The 23,967-nt window shown below is 40.1% G+C and overlaps 1 protein-coding gene across 1 annotated transcript in view; it reads right to left on the bottom strand.

Moving 5' to 3' along the window:
- LOC134895862 (cytochrome P450 1A1-like) overlaps positions 1 to 23,967 on the bottom strand; it is a 212,203-nt gene that overhangs the window by 160,586 nt on the left and 27,650 nt on the right. Inside the window, exon 3 of the mRNA XM_063913870.1 lies at positions 3,492 to 3,615. Within this exon, the coding sequence (XP_063769940.1) occupies positions 3,492 to 3,615 (124 nt within the window). The remainder of the gene's footprint in view (positions 1 to 3,491; positions 3,616 to 23,967) is intronic.

Raw genomic sequence — 23,967 nt, forward strand, 5'->3', positions numbered from 1 at the left:
TACACTACAGGGAGGAGGATGACTTGTCCAATGTTATGCTGGGACGTGAGTAGCAGAGAGAACGTGTAGAGGACAGGGAGGAGGATGACTTGACCAATGTTGTGCTGGCCATGAGTAGCAGAGAGAACGTGCAGAGGACAGGGAGGAGGATGACTTGTCCAATGTTGTGCTGGGATGAGAGTAGCAGAGAGAACATGCAGAGGACAGGGAGGAGGATGACTTGTCGAATGTTGTGCTGGGCCGTGAGTAGCAGAGAGAACATGTAGAGGACAGGGAGGAGGATGACTTGTCCAATGTTGTGCTGGGACGAGAGTAGCAGAGAGAACATGCAGAGGACAGGGAGGAGGATGACTTGTCCAATGTTGTGCTGGCCCGTGAGTAGCAGAGAGAACATGCAGAGGACAGGGAGGAGGATGACTTGTCCAATGTTGTGCTGGGACGAGAGTAGCAGAGAGAACATGCAGAGGACAGGGAGGAGGATGACTTGTCCAATGTTGTGCTGGGACGTGAGTAACAGAGAGAACATGCAGAGGACAGGGAGGAGGATGACTTGTCCAATGTTGTGCTGGCCGTGAGTAACAGAGAGAACATGCAGAGGACAGGGAGGAGGATGATTTGTCCAATGTTGTGGTGGGACGAGAGTAGCAGAGAGAACATGTACAGGACAGGGAGGAGGATGACTTGTCCAATGTTATGCTGGGACGTGAGTAGCAGAGAGAACGTGTAGAGGACAGGGAGGAGGATGACTTGACCAATGTTGTGCTGGCCGAGAGTAGCAGTGAGAACGTGCAGAGGACAGGGATGAGGATGACTTGTCCAATGTTGTGCTGGGACGAGAGTAGCAGAGAGAACATGCAGAGGACAGGGAGGAGGATGACTTGTCCAATGTTGTGCTGGGCCGTGAGTAGCAGAGAGAACATGCAGAGGACAGGGAGGAGGATGACTTGTCTAATGTTGTGCTGGGACGAGAGTAGCAGAGAGAACATGCAGAGGACAGGGAGGAGGATGACTTGTCCAATGTTGTGCTGGCCCGTGAGTAGCAGAGAGAACATGCAGAGGACAGGGAGGAGGATGACTTGTCCAATGTTGTGCTGGGACGAGAGTAGCAGAGAGAACATGCAGAGGACAGGGAGGAGGATGACTTGTCCAATGTTGTGCTGGGACGAGATAGCAGAGAGAACATGCAGAGGACAGGGAGGAGGATGACTTGTCCAATGTTGTGCTGGGACGTGAGTAACAGAGAGAACATGCAGAGGACAGAGAGGAGGATGACTTGTCCAATGTTGTGCTGGGACGTGAGTGACAGAGAGAACATGCAGAGGATAGGAAGGAGGATGACTTGTCCAATGTTGTGGTGGGACGAGAGTAGCAGAGAGAACATGTACAGGACAGGGAGGAGGATGACTTGTCCAATGTTATGCTGGGACATGAGTAGCAGAGAGAACATGCAGAGGACAGGGAGGAGGATGACTTGTCCAAGGTTGTGCTGGGACGAGATAGCAGAGAGAACATGCAGAGGACAGGGAGGAGGATAACTTGTCCAATGTTGTGCTGGGACGTGAATAACAGAGAGAACATGCAGAGGACAGGGAGGAGGATGACTTGTCCAATGTTGTGCTGGCCGTGAGTAACAGAGAGAACATGCAGAGGACAGGGAGGAGGATGATTTGTCCAATGTTGTGGTGGGACGAGAGTAGCAGAGAGAACATGCAGAGGACACGGAGGAGGATGACTTGTCCAATGTTGTGCTGGGACGAGAGTAGCAGAGAGAACATGCAGAGGACAGGGAGGAGAATGACTTGACCAATGTTGTGCTGGCCGTGAGTAGCAGAGAGAACGTGCAGGGGACAGGGAGGAGGATGACTTGTCCAATGTTGTGCTGGGACGAGAGTAGCAGAGAGAACATGTACAGGACAGGGAGGAGGATGACTTGTCCAATGTTGTGCTGGGACGAGAGTAGCAGAGAGAACGTGTAGAGGACAGGTAGGAGGATGACTTGTCCAATGTTGTGCTGGGATGAGATAGCAGAGAGAACGTGTAGAGGACAGGGAGGAGGATGACTTGTCCAATGTTGTGCTGGGACGAGAGTAGCAGAGAGAACATGCAGAGGACAGGGAGGAGGATGACTTGTCCAATGTTTGCTGGGCCGTGAGTAGCAGAGAGAACATGCAGAGGACAGGGAGGAGGATGACTTGTCCAATGTTGTGCTGGGACGAGATAGCAGAGAGAACATGCAGAGGACAGGGAGGAGGATGACTTGTCCAATGTTGTGCTGGGACGTGAGTAACAGAGAGAACATGCAGAGGACAGGGAGGAGGATGACTTGTCCAATGTTGTGGTGGGACGAGAGTAGCAGAGAGAACATGTACAGGACAGGGAGGAGGATGACTTGTCCAATGTTATGCTGGGACGTGAGTAGAAGAGAGAACGTGTAGAGGACAGGGAGGAGGATGACTTATCCAATGTTGTGCTGGGACGTGAGTAACAGAGAGAACATGCAGAGGACAGGGAGGAGGATGACTTGTCCAATGTTGTGGTGGGACGAGAGTAGCAGAGAGATCATGTACAGGATAGGGAGGAGGATGACTTATCCAATGTTGTGGTGGGACGTGAGTAGAAGAGAGAACGTGTAGAGGACAGGGGGGAGGATGACTTGTCCAATGTTCTATGATAAATTTGTCCACGCCCAGATGAAGATTACATACCAACAAAATTGGAACATTATGGGCTCATTTATCAATAAGTACTCTGAACTCTACTATGAAAGAAAACAGAGTAATGCGAGTAATACCCCTTTTAAGTTGAACGAACAAATTCAACAAAAACCCTGTTTTGTCTCTATGAATATACAACTTGACCCTGGTTTTTGTTTTGTGTAAACAGAAATAATCTGGGTCAGAGTCCCGTGTCCAAGATCTTACTCGATCCTAAGGTTTTTCCCAGGAGCGACCTGGGACGCCTGTAATGTGAATACACCCAACCCAGGTTTTTAGACCCAGGTTGTAAGATAAGCATCACATTGGATGTTTGGTTTTCCTGCAGGTGCCCAGACCACATGACTGTGGAGCACTCAGAGCAGAGTGGCATCCGCACCCAAGGCGCCACTGCATGATTGCAGGAGACACATTGAGGCAGCAGCACCAAAGCTCTGATGCAGCAGGAGGTACAGTGGGCAGCAGAAGCACCAGTGGTCAGAAAAAGGAATCTAAAAATGCTAAATTTTCAGTGATGTCATTACTGTTATCCAAAATAAAGATTCCCCTTCAAATGACACACAAAATTCCAGGGAACACCTGGGTTCTGTGTGAACGCATCTGACCAGGGAATTTCCCAGGTTTTTGGTGTAGTGTGTATGTGGTTCGTAGCCGTGTATTTCCCAGGTCTTATTTGTGAAAGGGGTATACAGTAAGAGAAATATTTTGTTAATGCTGTAGTTAAGCAGACAGAAAAAAAACAGAAAAGCAAAACAATTCTGCATATAAAATGTTCACCTGCGCCAAAGATGTCATTCACCGTGGATATAATCTGCTCATCGCTTAGTTTGTGATTTTTATCATCAGCATTTCTTTCATTGCACAAGTGCATGAGGGCATCGGTGATATCTCTGATGTTATGCTGGAAACCAAAACAGAAGTCACAATTAGGGAGGCCAATCCCGGGCCATTTTTTCAATCCCGGGATTCGGGATTGAAAAATGCTCAATCCCGGGATTTCCGGGATCCCGGGATTGTAGTAGGGATCAGTGTAAGGAGCAGGGAGAGTGGATTTGGAGGGTAGCAAGGGAGGGTGGGTGTAGGGAGGATGTAGGGAGCAGCACAGTAGAATGGATGCAAGGAGTAGGAAGGGAGGGTGGGTGTAGGGAGCAGGGAGGATATAGGGAGCAGTGAGGGAGGGTGTAGTAGGTAGCGATACTAAAGTATTACTATTAGGTGTGTAACAACGTGCATTTTTTCAAAGCGTGATAAAATTGACACATAACAGCAGCGTTCAATCAGCGTTAATTTATCCTCAGCTGATATCGATTGTGAATTGACATTTCTTCTTTTCTTGTCACCTACAGGTAATTACAATTGACTACAGCTACCATCATATTCTGCTGCATTAGATCTATACATGCAAAGCTAATTCTGCTGGGTAATTACAATTGACTACAGCTACCATCATATTCTGCTGCATTAGATCTATACATGCAAAGCTAATTCTGCTGGGTAATTACAATTGACTACAGCTACCATCATATTCTGCTGCATTAGATCTATACATGCAAAGCTAATTCTGCTGGGTAATTACAATTGACTACAGCTACCATCATATTCTGCTGCATTAGATCTATACATGCAAAGCTAATTCTGCTGGGTAATTACAATTGTAAAATTATTGCATAGTATGTGATTTTGAAGTACTTTTTTAAGTTTTGAATGATATAGACCCAGTTTAATCTTTGTGGAATGCCTGGTTGTTGTTTTTAAGGTCATTTATTGCCTTGCATTTGAGGGGGTGGGGTGTGGTTACAGATTTCAATTATTGGTTTCACTTGTAATAGTCTTCTACTTAAGTCCACTGGTGTAGGCTGTGCAAAGCCGTTTGGCTGTGCATTTAGTATCGAAGCGTGCATTTTATCAAAGCGTGATAAAATTGACACATAACAGCAGCGTTCAATCAGCGTTAATTTATCCTCAGCTGATATCGATTGTGAATTGACGTTTCTTCTTTTCTTGTCACCTACAGGTAATTACAATTGACTACAGCTACCATCATATTCTGCTGCATTAGATCTATACATGCAAAGCTAATTCTGCTGGGTAATTACAATTGACTACAGCTACCATCATATTCTGGTGCATTAGATCTATACATGCAAAGCTAATTCTGCTGGGTAATTACAATTGACTACAGCTACCATCATATTCTGCTGCATTAGATCTATACATGCAAAGCTAATTCTGCTGGGTAATTACAATTGACTACAGCTACCATCATATTCTGCTGCATTAGATCTATACATGCAAAGCTAATTCTGCTGGGTAATTACAATTGTAAAATGATTGCATAGTATGTGATTTTGAAGTACTTTTTTAAGTTTTGAATGATATAGACCCAGTTTAATCTTTGTGGAATGCCTGGTTGTTGTTTTTAAGGTAATTTATTGCCTTGCATTTGAGGGGGTGGGGTGTGGTTACAGATTTCAATTATTGGTTTCACTTGTAATAGTCTTCTACTTAAGTCCACTGGTGTAGGCTGTGCAAAGCCGTTTGGCTGTGCATTTAGTATCGAAGCGTGCATTTTATCAAAGCGTGATAAAATTGACACATAACAGCAGCGTTCAATCAGCGTTAATTTATCCTCAGCTGATATCGATTGTGAATTGACGTTTCTTCTTTTCTTGTCACCTACAGGTAATTACAATTGACTACAGCTACCATCATATTCTGCTGCATTAGATCTATACATGCAAAGCTAATTCTGCTGGGTAATTACAATTGACTACAGCTACCATCATATTCTGCTGCATTAGATCTATACATGCAAATCTAATTCTGCTGGGTAATTACAATTGACTACAGCTACCATCATATTCTGCTGCATTAGATCTATACATGCAAAGCTAATTCTGCTGGGTAATTACAATTGACTACAGCTACCATCATATTCTGCTGCATTAGATCTATACATGCAAAGCTAATTCTGCTGGGTAATTACAATTGTAAAATTATTGCATAGTATGTGATTTTGAAGTACTTTTTTAAGTTTTGAATGATATAGACCCAGTTTAATCTTTGTGGAATGCCTGGTTGTTGTTTTTAAGGTAATTTATTGCCTTGCATTTGAGGGGGTGGGGTGTGGTTACAGATTTCAATTATTGGTTTCACTTGTAATAGTCTTCTACTTAAGTCCACTGGTGTAGGCTGTGCAAAGCCGTTTGGCTGTGCATTTAGTATCGAAGCGTGCATTTTATCAAAGCGTGATAAAATTGACACATAACAGCAGCGTTCAATCAGCGTTAATTTATCCTCAGCTGATATCGATTGTGAATTGACGTTTCTTCTTTTCTTGTCACCTACAGGTAATTACAATTGACTACAGCTACCATCATATTCTGCTGCATTAGATCTATACATGCAAAGCTAATTCTGCTGGGTAATTACAATTGACTACAGCTACCATCATATTCTGCTGCATTAGATCTATACATGCAAATCTAATTCTGCTGGGTAATTACAATTGACTACAGCTACCATCATATTCTGCTGCATTAGATCTATACATGCAAAGCTAATTCTGCTGGGTAATTACAATTGACTACAGCTACCATCATATTCTGCTGCATTAGATCTATACATGCAAAGCTAATTCTGCTGGGTAATTACAATTGTAAAATTATTGCATAGTATGTGATTTTGAAGTACTTTTTTAAGTTTTGAATGATATAGACCCAGTTTAATCTTTGTGGAATGCCTGGTTGTTGTTTTTAAGGTAATTTATTGCCTTGCATTTGAGGGGGTGGGGTGTGGTTACAGATTTCAATTATTGGTTTCACTTGTAATAGTCTTCTACTTAAGTCCACTGGTGTAGGCTGTGCAAAGCCGTTTGGCTGTGCATTTAGTATCGAAGCGTGCATTTTATCAAAGCGTGATAAAATTGACACATAACAGCAGCGTTCAATCAGCGTTAATTTATCCTCAGCTGATATCGATTGTGAATTGACGTTTCTTCTTTTCTTGTCACCTACAGGTAATTACAATTGACTACAGCTACCATCATATTCTGCTGCATTAGATCTATACATGCAAAGCTAATTCTGCTGGGTAATTACAATTGACTACAGCTACCATCATATTCTGCTGCATTAGATCTATACATGCAAAGCTAATTCTGCTGGGTAATTACAATTGACTACAGCTACCATCATATTCTGCTGCATTAGATCTATACATGCAAAGCTAATTCTGCTGGGTAATTACAATTGTAAAATGATTGCATAGTATGTGATTTTGAAGTACTTTTTTAAGTTTTGAATGATATAGACCCAGTTTAATCTTTGTGGAATGCCTGGTTGTTGTTTTTAAGGTAATTTATTGCCTTGCATTTGAGGGGGTGGGGTGTGGTTACAGATTTCAATTATTGGTTTCACTTGTAATAGTCTTCTACTTAAGTCCACTGGTGTAGGCTGTGCAAAGCCGTTTGGCTGTGCATTTAGTATCGAAGCGTGCATTTTATCAAAGCGTGATAAAATTGACACATAACAGCAGCGTTCAATCAGCGTTAATTTATCCTCAGCTGATATCGATTGTGAATTGACGTTTCTTCTTTTCTTGTCACCTACAGGTAATTACAATTGACTACAGCTACCATCATATTCTGCTGCATTAGATCTATACATGCAAAGCTAATTCTGCTGGGTAATTACAATTGACTACAGCTACCATCATATTCTGCTGCATTAGATCTATACATGCAAAGCTAATTCTGCTGGGTAATTACAATTGACTACAGCTACCATCATATTCTGCTGCATTAGATCTATACATGCAAAGCTAATTCTGCTGGGTAATTACAATTGTAAAATTATTGCATAGTATGTGATTTTGAAGTACTTTTTTAAGTTTTGAATGATATAGACCCAGTTTAATCTTTGTGGAATGCCTGGTTGTTGTTTTTAAGGTAATTTATTGCCTTGCATTTGAGGGGGTGGGGTGTGGTTACAGATTTCAATTATTGGTTTCACTTGTAATAGTCTTCTACTTAAGTCCACTGGTGTAGGCTGTGCAAAGCCGTTTGGCTGTGCATTTAGTATCGAAGCGTGCATTTTATCAAAGCGTGATAAAATTGACACATAACAGCAGCGTTCAATCAGCGTTAATTTATCCTCAGCTGATATCGATTGTGAATTGACGTTTCTTCTTTTCTTGTCACCTACAGGTAATTACAATTGACTACAGCTACCATCATATTCTGCTGCATTAGATCTATACATGCAAAGCTAATTCTGCTGGGTAATTACAATTGACTACAGCTACCATCATATTCTGCTGCATTAGATCTATACATGCAAAGCTAATTCTGCTGGGTAATTACAATTGACTACAGCTACCATCATATTCTGCTGCATTAGATCTATACATGCAAAGCTAATTCTGCTGGGTAATTACAATTGTAAAATTATTGCATAGTATGTGATTTTGAAGTACTTTTTTAAGTTTTGAATGATATAGACCCAGTTTAATCTTTGTGGAATGCCTGGTTGTTGTTTTTAAGGTAATTTATTGCCTTGCATTTGAGGGGGTGGGGTGTGGTTACAGATTTCAATTATTGGTTTCACTTGTAATAGTCTTCTACTTAAGTCCACTGGTGTAGGCTGTGCAAAGCCGTTTGGCTGTGCATTTAGTATCGAAGCGTGCATTTTATCAAAGCGTGATAAAATTGACACATAACAGCAGCGTTCAATCAGCGTTAATTTATCCTCAGCTGATATCGATTGTGAATTGACGTTTCTTCTTTTCTTGTCACCTACAGGTAATTACAATTGACTACAGCTACCATCATATTCTGCTGCATTAGATCTATACATGCAAAGCTAATTCTGCTGGGTAATTACAATTGACTACAGCTACCATCATATTCTGCTGCATTAGATCTATACATGCAAAGCTAATTCTGCTGGGTAATTACAATTGACTACAGCTACCATCATATTCTGCTGCATTAGATCTATACATGCAAAGCTAATTCTGCTGGGTAATTACAATTGACTACAGCTACCATCATATTCTGCTGCATTAGATCTATACATGCAAAGCTAATTCTGCTGGGTAATTACAATTGTAAAATTATTGCATATTATGTGATTTTGAAGTACTTTTTTAAGTTTTGAATGATATAGACCCAGTTTAATCTTTGTGGAATGCCTGGTTGTTGTTTTTAAGGTAATTTATTGCCTTGCATTTGAGGGGGTGGGGTGTGGTTACAGATTTCAATTATTGGTTTCACTTGTAATAATCTTCTACTTAAGTCCACTGGTGTAGGCTGTGCAAAGCCATTTGGCTGTGCATTTAGTATCGAAGCGTGCATTTTATCAAAGCGTGATAAAATTGACACATAACAGCAGCGTTCAATCAGCGTTAATTTATCCTCAGCTGATATCGATTGTGAATTGACGTTTCTTCTTTTCTTGTCACCTACAGGTAATTACAATTGACTACAGCTACCATCATATTCTGCTGCATTAGATCTATACATGCAAAGCTAATTCTGCTGGGTAATTACAATTGACTACAGCTACCATCATATTCTGGTGCATTAGATCTATACATGCAAAGCTAATTCTGCTGGGTAATTACAATTGACTACAGCTACCATCATATTCTGCTGCATTAGATCTATACATGCAAAGCTAATTCTGCTGGGTAATTACAATTGACTACAGCTACCATCACATTCTGCTGCATTAGATCTATACATGCAAAGCTAATTCTGCTGGGTAATTACAATTGTAAAATTATTGCATAGTATGTGATTTTGAAGTACTTTTTTAAGTTTTGAATGATATAGACCCAGTTTAATCTTTGTGGAATGCCTGGTTGTTGTTTTTAAGGTAATTTATTGCCTTGCATTTGAGGGGGTGGGGTGTGGTTACAGATTTCAATTATTGGTTTCACTTGTAATAGTCTTCTACTTAAGTCCACTGGTGTAGGCTGTGCAAAGCCGTTTGGCTGTGCATTTAGTATCGAAGCGTGCATTTTATCAAAGCGTGATAAAATTGACACATAACAGCAGCGTTCAATCAGCGTTAATTTATCCTCAGCTGATATCGATTGTGAATTGACGTTTCTTCTTTTCTTGTCACCTACAGGTAATTACAATTGACTACAGCTACCATCATATTCTGCTGCATTAGATCTATACATGCAAAGCTAATTCTGCTGGGTAATTACAATTGACTACAGCTACCATCATATTCTGCTGCATTAGATCTATACATGCAAATCTAATTCTGCTGGGTAATTACAATTGACTACAGCTACCATCATATTCTGCTGCATTAGATCTATACATGCAAAGCTAATTCTGCTGGGTAATTACAATTGACTACAGCTACCATCACATTCTGCTGCATTAGATCTATACATGCAAAGCTAATTCTGCTGGGTAATTACAATTGTAAAATTATTGCATAGTATGTGATTTTGAAGTACTTTTTTAAGTTTTGAATGATATAGACCCAGTTTAATCTTTGTGGAATGCCTGGTTGTTGTTTTTAAGGTAATTTATTGCCTTGCATTTGAGGGGGTGGGGTGTGGTTACAGATTTCAATTATTGGTTTCACTTGTAATAGTCTTCTACTTAAGTCCACTGGTGTAGGCTGTGCAAAGCCGTTTGGCTGTGCATTTAGTATCGAAGCGTGCATTTTATCAAAGCGTGATAAAATTGACACATAACAGCAGCGTTCAATCAGCGTTAATTTATCCTCAGCTGATATCGATTGTGAATTGACGTTTCTTCTTTTCTTGTCACCTACAGGTAATTACAATTGACTACAGCTACCATCATATTCTGCTGCATTAGATCTATACATGCAAAGCTAATTCTGCTGGGTAATTACAATTGACTACAGCTACCATCATATTCTGCTGCATTAGATCTATACATGCAAATCTAATTATGCTGGGTAATTACAATTGACTACAGCTACCATCATATTCTGCTGCATTAGATCTATACATGCAAAGCTAATTCTGCTGGGTAATTACAATTGACTACAGCTACCATCATATTCTGCTGCATTAGATCTATACATGCAAAGCTAATTCTGCTGGGTAATTACAATTGTAAAATTATTGCATAGTATGTGATTTTGAAGTACTTTTTTAAGTTTTGAATGGTATAGACCCAGTTTAATCTTTGTGGAATGCCTGGTTGTTGTTTTTAAGGTAATTTATTGCCTTGCATTTGAGGGGGTGGGGTGTGGTTACAGATTTCAATTATTGGTTTCACTTGTAATAGTCTTCTACTTAAGTCCACTGGTGTAGGCTGTGCAAAGCCATTTGGCTGTGCATTTAGTATCGAAGCGTGCATTTTATCAAAGCGTGATAAAATTGACACATAACAGCAGCGTTCAATCAGCGTTAATTTATCCTCAGCTGATATCGATTGTGAATTGACGTTTCTTCTTTTCTTGTCACCTACAGGTAATTACAATTGACTACAGCTACCATCATATTCTGCTGCATTAGATCTATACATGCAAAGCTAATTCTGCTGGGTAATTACAATTGACTACAGCTACCATCATATTCTGCTGCATTAGATCTATACATGCAAAGCTAATTCTGCTGGGTAATTACAATTGACTACAGCTACCATCATATTCTGCTGCATTAGATCTATACATGCAAAGCTAATTCTGCTGGGTAATTACAATTGACTACAGCTACCATCATATTCTGCTGCATTAGATCTATACATGCAAAGCTAATTCTGCTGGGTAATTACAATTGTAAAATTATTGCATAGTATGTGATTTTGAAGTACTTTTTTAAGTTTTGAATGATATAGACCCAGTTTAATCTTTGTGGAATGCCTGGTTGTTGTTTTTAAGGTAATTTATTGCCTTGCATTTGAGGGGGTGGGGTGTGGTTACAGATTTCAATTATTGGTTTCACTTGTAATAGTCTTCTACTTAAGTCCACTGGTGTAGGCTGTGCAAAGCCGTTTGGCTGTGCATTTAGTATCGAAGCGTGCATTTTATCAAAGCGTGATAAAATTGACACATAACAGCAGCGTTCAATCAGCGTTAATTTATCCTCAGCTGATATCGATTGTGAATTGACGTTTCTTCTTTTCTTGTCACCTACAGGTAATTACAATTGACTACAGCTACCATCATATTCTGCTGCATTAGATCTATACATGCAAAGCTAATTCTGCTGGGTAATTACAATTGACTACAGCTACCATCATATTCTGCTGCATTAGATCTATACATGCAAATCTAATTATGCTGGGTAATTACAATTGACTACAGCTACCATCATATTCTGCTGCATTAGATCTATACATGCAAAGCTAATTCTGCTGGGTAATTACAATTGACTACAGCTACCATCATATTCTGCTGCATTAGATCTATACATGCAAAGCTAATTCTGCTGGGTAATTACAATTGTAAAATTATTGCATAGTATGTGATTTTGAAGTACTTTTTTAAGTTTTGAATGATATAGACCCAGTTTAATCTTTGTGGAATGCCTGGTTGTTGTTTTTAAGGTAATTTATTGCCTTGCATTTGAGGGGGTGGGGTGTGGTTACAGATTTCAATTATTGGTTTCACTTGTAATAGTCTTCTACTTAAGTCCACTGGTGTAGGCTGTGCAAAGCCGTTTGGCTGAGCCGTTTGGCTGTGCATTTAGTATCGAAGCGTGCATTTTATCAAAGCGTGATAAAATTGACACATAACAGCAGCGTTCAATCAGCGTTAATTTATCCTCAGCTGATATCGATTGTGAATTGACGTTTCTTCTTTTCTTGTCACCTACAGGTAATTACAATTGACTACAGCTACCATCATATTCTGCTGCATTAGATCTATACATGCAAAGCTAATTCTGCTGGGTAATTACAATTGACTACAGCTACCATCATATTCTGCTGCATTAGATCTATACATGCAAATCTAATTCTGCTGGGTAATTACAATTGACTACAGCTACCATCATATTCTGCTGCATTAGATCTATACATGCAAAGCTAATTCTGCTGGGTAATTACAATTGACTACAGCTACCATCATATTCTGCTGCATTAGATCTATACATGCAAAGCTAATTCTGCTGGGTAATTACAATTGTAAAATTATTGCATAGTATGTGATTTTGAAGTACTTTTTTAAGTTTTGAATGATATAGACCCAGTTTAATCTTTGTGGAATGCCTGGTTGTTGTTTTTAAGGTAATTTATTGCCTTGCATTTGAGGGGGTGGGGTGTGGTTACAGATTTCAATTATTGGTTTCACTTGTAATAGTCTTCTACTTAAGTCCACTGGTGTAGGCTGTGCAAAGCCGTTTGGCTGTGCATTTAGTATCGAAGCGTGCATTTTATCAAAGCGTGATAAAATTGACACATAACAGCAGCGTTCAATCAGCGTTAATTTATCCTCAGCTGATATCGATTGTGAATTGACGTTTCTTCTTTTCTTGTCACCTACAGGTAATTACAATTGACTACAGCTACCATCATATTCTGCTGCATTAGATCTATACATGCAAAGCTAATTCTGCTGGGTAATTACAATTGACTACAGCTACCATCATATTCTGCTGCATTAGATCTATACATGCAAATCTAATTCTGCTGGGTAATTACAATTGACTACAGCTACCATCATATTCTGCTGCATTAGATCTATACATGCAAAGCTAATTCTGCTGGGTAATTACAATTGACTACAGCTACCATCATATTCTGCTGCATTAGATCTATACATGCAAAGCTAATTCTGCTGGGTAATTACAATTGTAAAATTATTGCATAGTATGTGATTTTGAAGTACTTTTTTAAGTTTTGAATGATATAGACCCAGTTTAATCTTTGTGGAATGCCTGGTTGTTGTTTTTAAGGTAATTTATTGCCTTGCATTTGAGGGGGTGGGGTGTGGTTACAGATTTCAATTATTGGTTTCACTTGTAATAGTCTTCTACTTAAGTCCACTGGTGTAGGCTGTGCAAAGCCGTTTGGCTGTGCATTTAGTATCGAAGCGTGCATTTTATCAAAGCGTGATAAAATTGACACATAACAGCAGCGTTCAATCAGCGTTAATTTATCCTCAGCTGATATCGATTGTGAATTGACGTTTCTTCTTTTCTTGTCACCTACAGGTAATTACAATTGACTACAGCTACCATCATATTCTGCTGCATTAGATCTATACATGCAAAGCTAATTCTGCTGGGTAATTACAATTAACTACAGCTACCATCATATTCTGCTGCATTAGATCTATACATGCAAAGCTAATTCTGCTGGGTAATTACAATTGACTACAGCTACCATCATATTCTGCTGCATTAGATCTATACATGCAAAGCTAATTCTGCTGGGTAATTACAATTGTAAAATGATTGCATAGTATGTGATTTTGAAGTACTTTTTTAAGTTTTGATTGATATAGACCCAGTTTAATCTTTGTGGAATGCCTGGTTGTTGTTTTTAAGGTAATTTATTGCCTTGCATTTGAGGGGGTGGGGTGTGGTTACAGATTTCAATTATTGGTTTCACTTGTAATAGTCTTCTACTTAAGTCCACTGGTGTAGGCTGTGTAAAGCCGTTTGGCTGTGCATTTAGTATCGAAGCGTGCATTTTATCAAAGCGTGATAAAATTGACACATAACAGCAGCGTTCAATCAGCGTTAATTTATCCTCAGCTGATATCGATTGTGAATTGACGTTTCTTCTTTTCTTGTCACCTACAGGTAATTACAATCGACTACAGCTACCATCATATTCTGCTGCATTAGATCTATACATGCAAAGCTAATTCTGCTGGGTAATTACAATTGACTACAGCTACCATCATATTCTGCTGCATTAGATCTATACATGCAAATCTAATTCTGCTGGGTAATTACAATTGACTACAGCTACCATCATATTCTGCTGCATTAGATCTATACATGCAAAGCTAATTCTGCTGGGTAATTACAATTGTAAAATTATTGCATAGTATGTGATTTTGAAGTACTTTTTTAAGTTTTGAATGATATAGACCCAGTTTAATCTTTGTGGAATGCCTGGTTGTTGTTTTTAAGGTAATTTATTACCTCGCATTTGAGGGGGTGGGGTGTGGTTACAGATTTCAATTATTGGTTTCACTTGTAATAGTCTTCTACTTAAGTCCACTGGTGTAGGCTGTGCAAAGCCGTTTGGCTGTGCATTTAGTATCGAAGCGTGCATTTTATCAAAGCGTGATAAAATTGACACATAACAGCAGCGTTCAATCAGCGTTAATTTATCCTCAGCTGATATCGATTGTGAATTGACGTTTCTTCTTTTCTTGTCACCTACAGGTAATTACAATTGACTACAGCTACCATCATATTCTGCTGCATTAGATCTATACATGCAAAGCTAATTCTGCTGGGTAATTACAATTGACTACAGCTACCATCATATTCTGCTGCATTAGATCTATACATGCAAAGCTAATTCTGCTGGGTAATTACAATTGACTACAGCTACCATCATATTCTGCTGCATTAGATCTATACATGCAAAGCTAATTCTGCTGGGTAATTACAATTGTAAAATTATTGCATAGTATGTGATTTTGAAGTACTTTTTTAAGTTTTGAATGATATAGACCCAGTTTAATCTTTGTGGAATGCCTGGTTGTTGTTTTTAAGGTAATTTATTGCCTTGCATTTGAGGGGGTGGGGTGTGGTTACAGATTTCAATTATTGGTTTCACTTGTAATAGTCTTCTACTTAAGTCCACTGGTGTAGGCTGTGCAAAGCCGTTTGGCTGTGCATTTAGTATCGAAGCGTGCATTTTATCAAAGCGTGATAAAATTGACACATAACAGCAGCGTTCAATCAGCGTTAATTTATCCTCAGCTGATATCGATTGTGAATTGACGTTTCTTCTTTTCTTGTCACCTACAGGTAATTACAATTGACTACAGCTACCATCATATTCTGCTGCATTAGATCTATACATGCAAAGCTAATTCTGCTGGGTAATTACAATTGACTACAGCTACCATCATATTCTGCTGCATTAGATCTATACATGCAAAGCTAATTCTGCTGGGTAATTACAATTGACTACAGCTACCATCATATTCTGCTGCATTAGATCTATACATGCAAAGCTAATTCTGCTGGGTAATTACAATTGTAAAATTATTGCATAGTATGTGATTTTGAAGTACTTTTTTAAGTTTTGAATGATATAGACCCAGTTTAATCTTTGTGGAATGCCTGGTTGTTGTTTTTAAGGTAATTTATTGCCTTGCATTTGAGGGGGTGGGGTGTGGTTACAGATTTCAATTATTGGTTTCACTTGTAATAGTCTTCTACTTAAGTCCACTGGTGTAGGCTGTGCAAAGCCGTTTGGCTGTGCATTTAGTATCGAAGCGTGCATTTTATCAAAGCGTGATAAAATTGACACATAACAGCAGCGTTCAATCAGCGTTAATTTATCCTCAGCTGATATCGATTGTGAATTGACGTTTCTTCTTTTCTTGTCACCTACAGGTAATTACAATTGACTACAGCTACCATCATATTCTGCTGCATTAGATCTATAAATGCAAAGCTAATTCTGCTGGGTAATTACAATTGACTACAGCTACCATCATATTCTGCTGCATTAGATCTATACATGCAAAGCTAATTCTGCTATGTAATTACAATTGACTACAGCTACCATCATATTCTGCTGCATTAGATCTATACATGCAAAGCTAATTCTGCTGGGTAATTACAATTGTAAAATTATTGCATAGTATGTGATTTTGAAGTACTTTTTTAAGTTTTGAATGATATAGACCCAGTTTAATCTTTGTGGAATGCCTGGTTGTTGTTTTTAAGGTAATTTATTGCCTTGCATTTGAGGGGGTGGGGTGTGGTTACAGATTTCAATTATTGGTTTCACTTGTAATAGTCTTCTACTTAAGTCCACTGGTGTAGGCTGTGCAAAGCCGTTTGGCTGTGCATTTAGTATCGAAGCGTGCATTTTATCAAAGCGTGATAAAATTGACACATAACAGCAGCGTTCAATCAGCGTTAATTTATCCTCAGCTGATATCGATTGTGAATTGACGTTTCTTCTTTTCTTGTCACCTACAGGTAATTACAATTGACTACAGCTACCATCATATTCTGCTGCATTAGATCTATACATGCAAAGCTAATTCTGCTGGGTAATTACAATTGACTACAGCTACCATCATATTCTGCTGCATTAGATCTATACATGCAAAGCTAATTCTGCTGGGTAATTACAATTGACTACAGCTACCATCATATTCTGCTGCATTAGATCTATACATGCAAAGCTAATTCTGCTGGGTAATTACAATTGTAAAATTATTGCATAGTATGTGATTTTGAAGTACTTTTTTAAGTTTTGAATGATATAGACCCAGTTTAATCTTTGTGGAATGCCTGGTTGTTGTTTTTTAGGTAATTTATTGCCTTGCATTTGAGGGGGTGGGGTGTGGTTACAGATTTCAATTATTGGTTTCACTTGTAATAGTCTTCTACTTAAGTCCACTGGTGTAGGCTGTGCAAAGCCGTTTGGCTGTGCATTTAGTATTGAAGCGTGCATTTTATCAAAGCGTGATAAAATTGACACATAACAGCAGCGTTCAATCAGCGTTAATTTATCCTCAGCTGATATCGATTGTGAATTGACGTTTCTTCTTTTCTTGTCACCTACAGGTAATTACAATTGACTACAGCTACCATCATATTCTGCTGCATTAGATCTATACATGCAAAGCTAATTCTGCTGGGTAATTACAATTGACTACAGCTACCATCATATTCTGTTGCATTAGATCTATACATGCAAAGCTAATTCTGCTGGGTAATTACAATTGACTACAGCTACCATCATATTCTGCTGCATTAGATCTATACATGCAAAGCTAATTCTGCTGGGTAATTACAATTGACTACAGCTACCATCATATTCTGCTGCATTAGATCTATACATGCAAAGCTAATTCTGCTGGGTAATTACAATTGTAAAATTATTGCATAGTATGTGATTTTGAAGTACTTTTTTAAGTTTTGAATGATATAGACCCAGTTTAATCTTTGTGGAATGCCTGGTTGTTGTTTTTAAGGTAATTTATTGCCTTGCATTTGAGGGGGTGGGGTGTGGTTACAGATTTCAATTATTGGTTTCACTTGTAATAGTCTTCTACTTAAGTCCACTGGTGTAGGCTGTGCAAAGCCGTTTGGCTGTGCATTTAGTATCGAAGCGTGCATTTTATCAAAGCGTGATAAAATTGACACATAACAGCAGCGTTCAATCAGCGTTAATTTATCCTCAGCTGATATCGATTGTGAATTGACGTTTCTTCTTTTCTTGTCACCTACAGGTAATTACAATTGACTACAGCTACCATCATATTCTGCTGCATTAGATCTATACATGCAAAGCTAATTCTGCTGGGTAATTACAATTGACTACAGCTACCATCATATTCTGCTGCATTAGATCTATACATGCAAAGCTAATTCTGCTATGTAATTACAATTGACTACAGCTACCATCATATTCTGCTGCATTAGATCTATACATGCAAAGCTAATTCTGCTGGGTAATTACAATTGTAAAATTATTGCATAGTATGTGATTTTGAAGTACTTTTTTAAGTTTTGAATGATATAGACCCAGTTTAATCTTTGTGGAATGCCTGGTTGTTGTTTTTAAGGTAATTTATTGCCTTGCATTTGAGGGGGTGGGGTGTGGTTACAGATTTCAATTATTGGTTTCACTTGTAATAGTCTTCTACTTAAGTCCACTGGTGTAGGCTGTGCAAAGCCGTTTGGCTGTGCATTTAGTATCGAAGCGTGCATTTTATCAAAGCGTGATAAAATTGACACATAGCAGCGTTCAATCAGCGTTAATTTATCCTCAGCTGATATCGATTGTGAATTGACGTTTCTTCTTTTCTTGTCACCTACAGGTAATTACAATTGACTACAGCTACCATCATATTCTGCTGCATTAGATCTATACATGCAAAGCTAATTCTGCTGGGTAATTACAATTGACTACAGCTACCATCATATTCTGCTGCATTAGATCTATACATGCAAAGCTAATTCTGCTGGGTAATTACAATTGACTACAGCTACCATCATATTCTGCTGCATTAGATCTATACATGCAAAGCTAATTCCGCTGGGTAATTACAATTGTAAAATTATTGCATAGTATGTGATTTTGAAGTACTTTTTTAAGTTTTGAATGATATAGACCCAGTTTAATCTTTGTGGAATGCCTGGTTGTTGTTTTTAAGGTAATTTATTGCCTTGCATTTGAGGGGGTGGGGTGTGGTTACAGATTTCAATTATTGGTTTCACTTGTAATAGTCTTCTACTTAAGTCCACTGGTGTAGGCTGTGCAAAGCCGTTTGGCTGTGCATTTAGTATCGAAGCGTGCATTTTATCAAAGCGTGATAAAATTGACACATAACAGCAGCGTTCAATCAGCGTTAATTTATCCTCAGCTGATATCGATTGTGAATTGACGTTTCTTCTTTTCTTGTCACCTACAGGTAATTACAATTGACTACAGCTACCATCATATTCTGCTGCATTAGATCTATACATGCAAAGCTAATTCTGCTGGGTAATTACAATTGACTACAGCTACCATCATATTCTGTTGCATTAGATCTATACATGCAAAGCTAATTCTGCTGGGTAATTACAATTGACTACAGCTACCATCATATTCTGCTGCATTAGATCTATACATGCAAAGCTAATTCTGCTGGGTAATTACAATTGACTACAGCTACCATCATATTCTGCTGCATTAGATCTATACATGCAAAGCTAATTCTGCTGGGTAATTACAATTGTAAAATTATTGCATAGTATGTGATTTTGAAGTACTTTTTTAAGTTTTGAATGATATAGACCCAGTTTAATCTTTGTGGAATGCCTGGTTGTTGTTTTTAAGGTAATTTATTGCCTTGCATTTGAGGGGGTGGGGTGTGGTTACAGATTTCAATTATTGGTTTCACTTGTAATAGTCTTCTACTTAAGTCCACTGGTGTAGGCTGTGCAAAGCCGTTTGGCTGTGCATTTAGTATCGAAGCGTGCATTTTATCAAAGCGTGATAAAATTGACACATAATAGCAGCGTTCAATCAGCGTTAATTTATCCTCAGCTGATATCGATTGTGAATTGACGTTTCTTCTTTTCTTGTCACCTACAGGTAATTACAATTGACTACAGCTACCATCATATTCTGCTGCATTAGATCTATACATGCAAAGCTAATTCTGCTGGGTAATTACAATTGACTACAGCTACCATCATATTCTGCTGCATTAGATCTATACATGCAAAGCTAATTCTGCTGGGTAATTACAATTGTAAAATTATTGCATAGTATGTGATTTTGAAGTACTTTTTTAAGTTTTGAATGATATAGACCCAGTTTAATCTTTGTGGAATGCCTGGTTGTTGTTTTTAAGGTAATTTATTGCCTTGCATTTGAGGGGGTGGGGTGTGGTTACAGATTTCAATTATTGGTTTCACTTGTAATAGTCTTCTACTTAAGTCCACTGGTGTAGGCTGTGCAAAGCCGTTTGGCTGTGCATTTAGTATCGAAGCGTGCATTTTATCAAAGCGTGATAAAATTGACACATAACAGCAGCGTTCAATCAGCGTTCAATCGAAGTGAAAAAGAAGGAACACAGAAGCACAGCAATCAAACAAAACCAAAAAAAACTGAAGAACTAATAACAAATGTGAGTCACTTACTCCTCAGATCACTTACCTCCTGATTGTTGCATCTGATTAAATAGCACGGAAATACCTTACTTGGACATTTCAAAAACCGTCCATTTCACCTACAAATGCTTGTATCTGCATTGTAATTTTGTTTTTTAAGCACAGCTGCACCAATGCAATTTAACCTGCAAACACTTAAAAAAAACTAACATAATTACCATTGCTTCTTAAACCTCTCACAATCCTTTCATTTCTTACACTCCAAATACATTTCTGCAACCACTTTATCTACGCTTTTGACTCTTTTCATACTAAATCTACACCCCTTGAGCCTACACTGCTTTTCTCACCTGCATTTCAGCAAATCTTCTGCTTGGATTCACTTGCAGTCTCCTCTCCTACTTCCACTTTCCCTCAACCTATTTACCTACTTAACACTATGTCAAGGCTTTCCTATACTCCCCACATCACTCAGTGTCTACCTAATAATGTATCTTTATCCTTCCCCCCTAGTCTCCTACACCTCCTCCTCTCTCCCCTCCTCTGTCTCCCCTCCATCCCTCTGTTTCCTACCCCCACCTTTCCTGTTACCCCACTTTCATTCACCTCTGCCCGATGGTCCTGCTACCCCACTACTCAGCCCTGCTCCCTCTCTCCCTTCCCTGTCACCTGCCCACACCCCCATCCACATCACACTGACCTCCTTCCCTGCCCACCTCCTGCAGTTTCCCCTCCTAGCTCAGGCACCCGTACCATCACTACTCTCTCATCATCCCTGCCCTCAAAGTTAATCCCACCTCATCGCTACAGCAACCCTGAAAATCTCATTCACATCTCTCCCACAAACTCATACCCCCTATCCTGTGCACTCTGGAATGCCAGATCTGTTTGTAACAAACTGGTCCCCACTCATGACCTCTTCATTTCCAACTCCCTACACCTACTAGCCATTACTGAAACTTGGATTACACCCTCTGACACTACTTCTGCTGCTGCTCTCTCTGCTGGGGGCCTCACATTCACACACACACCCCGACCTGGGGGTTGCCATGGGGGTGGTGTTGGGGTCCTTTTACCTTCTAGTTACTCCTACCAACTCATACCACCAGAACCATCCCTTATATTCTCTACATTTGAGGTCCACGCCATACGCCTCTTCCAACCAGTCCATCTTAGAGTAGCTGTCATTTACCGCCCCCCTGGCACTGCTTCCAAATTCATCGACAACTTTGCTTCCTGGCTTCCTCACTTCCTCTCTTCTGACATTCCCACCATTATTCTAGGCAATTTCAACATCCCTATTGACATCCCCACACAATCCCCTGCCTCTAAACTCCTTAACCTCACCTCTTCACTTGGTCTCTCCCAGTGGACCTCCTCACCCTCCCATGTGAATGGGAGCTCACTGGATCTGGTCTTCACTCACCGCTGTGATATTTCTGATTTTTCCAACTCCCCATTTCCCCTCTCTGACCACCACCTGCTCTCCTTTAACCTATCTCTCTCGACTTCCCCATCTCTACCTCCTAAGGCTACCATCACTAAGCGTAACATTGAAGCTATTGACACCACATTCCTTTCCTCCCTGTTTGACTCACTTCTCTCTCCTATTCTCTCTCTCTCATGCCCTGAACAAGCCACTTCCACATACAATGCTTCCCTTACTTCTGCTCTTGACTCTGTTGCTCCACCAACCACTATTCACCCTCGCAAATTATCACCTCAATCCTGGCACACCAAATGCACCAGATATCTGCAAAAATGCTCACGTACTGCTGAGCGACACTGGAGGAAATCACGCTCTAAGGCAGACTTCCTCCATTTCAAACTTATGCTTTCATCCTTCAGTGCTGCCCTTTCTCTTGCTAAACAGTCATACTTCAAGAACCTCATCTCCTCCCAGTCTTCCAACCCCCGGCGCCTCTTTGCCACTCTCAACTCACTCCTCTGCCCACCTCCACCTCGTCTCCCTTCCTCACTCTCTGCTCTTGACTTTGCCACTTACTTCACATCCAAAATTGACTCCATACGTCAGGACATCACATCACACCAGACCATCAGTAACCAGCCTTCTCCCATCCCTTACCAACCCTCCCCATCCCTCGCACCAACTCTGTCATCTTTCTCCCATGCATCTGGAGAGGAAGTCATGGCCCTCATTCGTTCCTGTCCCCTCACCACCTCCCAACTTGACCCTATCCCCTCCCGCCTCCTCCGCTACCTCTCTTCTTCTGCTTGTTCCCATCTTTCCCACCTTCTCAATCTCTCCCTATCATCAGGCACTGTCCCCTCTGCCTTCAAGCATGCACTCATCTCTCCTATTCTTAAAAAACCTACCCTTGATCCAAACACTCTCTCCAACTACCGACCCATCTCTCTCCTCCCTTTTGCCTCCAAACTCCTTGAGCGTATTGTTTACAACCGCCTTACTTCCTTTCTTTCCTCACACTCACTGCTTGACCCATTCCAATCTGGCTTCCGTCCTCTCCACTCCACTGAAACTGCCCTTACAAAAGTATGCAATGACCTCCATGCTGCTAAATCTAAGGGACACTACTCTCTACTTATTCTACTTGATCTCTCTGCTGCTTTTGACACTGTGGACCATCCTCTCCTACTGCAAATCCTTCACTCCATTGGTCTGCGTGACACTGCCCTCTCTTGGTTGTCGTCCTACCTTTCTAACCGTTCATTCTCTGTCTCCTCTCATGACTCCACCTCCCCCTCACTTCCACTAACTGTAGGGGTACCCCAAGGTTCTGTCCTTGGTCCTCTTCTCTTCTCTCTCTATACGTCCTCACTAGATAAGCTCATTAGTTCTTTTGGTTTCCAATATCATCTTTATGCTGATGACACTCAAATCTATCTTTCCTCTCCAGACCTCTCCCCTACTCTCCTCACTCGTATCTCCAACTGTCTCTCTGCTATCTCTTCCTGGATGTCCCAGCGCTTTCTTAAACTTAACATGTCTAAGACCGAGCTGATCATCTTCCCTCCCTCCCGCATAACCTCACCTCCTACAATCTCATTATCTATTGATGGCACTACTATCTCCTCTACCCCCCAAGTGCGCTGTCTTGGAGTAATCCTTGACTTCTCCCTCTCCTTCAAATCTCACATTCAGCACCTCTCACAAACCTGCCGTTTTCATCTAAAAAATATTTCCAGGATCAGACCCTTTCTGACCCAGGATGCTACTAAGACTCTTATCCACTCACTGGTCATCTCCAGACTGGACTACTGTAATCTCCTCCTGACTGGCATTCCTGACAAATACCTCTCTCCACTCCAATCTATCCTCAATGCTGCTGCCCGGCTCATTTTCCTCACCAAACGCACTACGTCCACCTCTCCTCTCTTACTAGACCTTCACTGGCTCCCCTTCCCTTTCAGAATCCATTTCAAGCTTCTCACACTTGCTTACAAAGCCCTCACCCACTCCTCTCCCATCTACATCTCTGATCTTATCTCGCTTTACACTCCCACCCGT

This window comes from Pseudophryne corroboree, chromosome 1 (assembly GCF_028390025.1).
Source record: "Pseudophryne corroboree isolate aPseCor3 chromosome 1, aPseCor3.hap2, whole genome shotgun sequence".
Lineage (NCBI taxonomy): Eukaryota > Metazoa > Chordata > Amphibia > Anura > Myobatrachidae > Pseudophryne > Pseudophryne corroboree.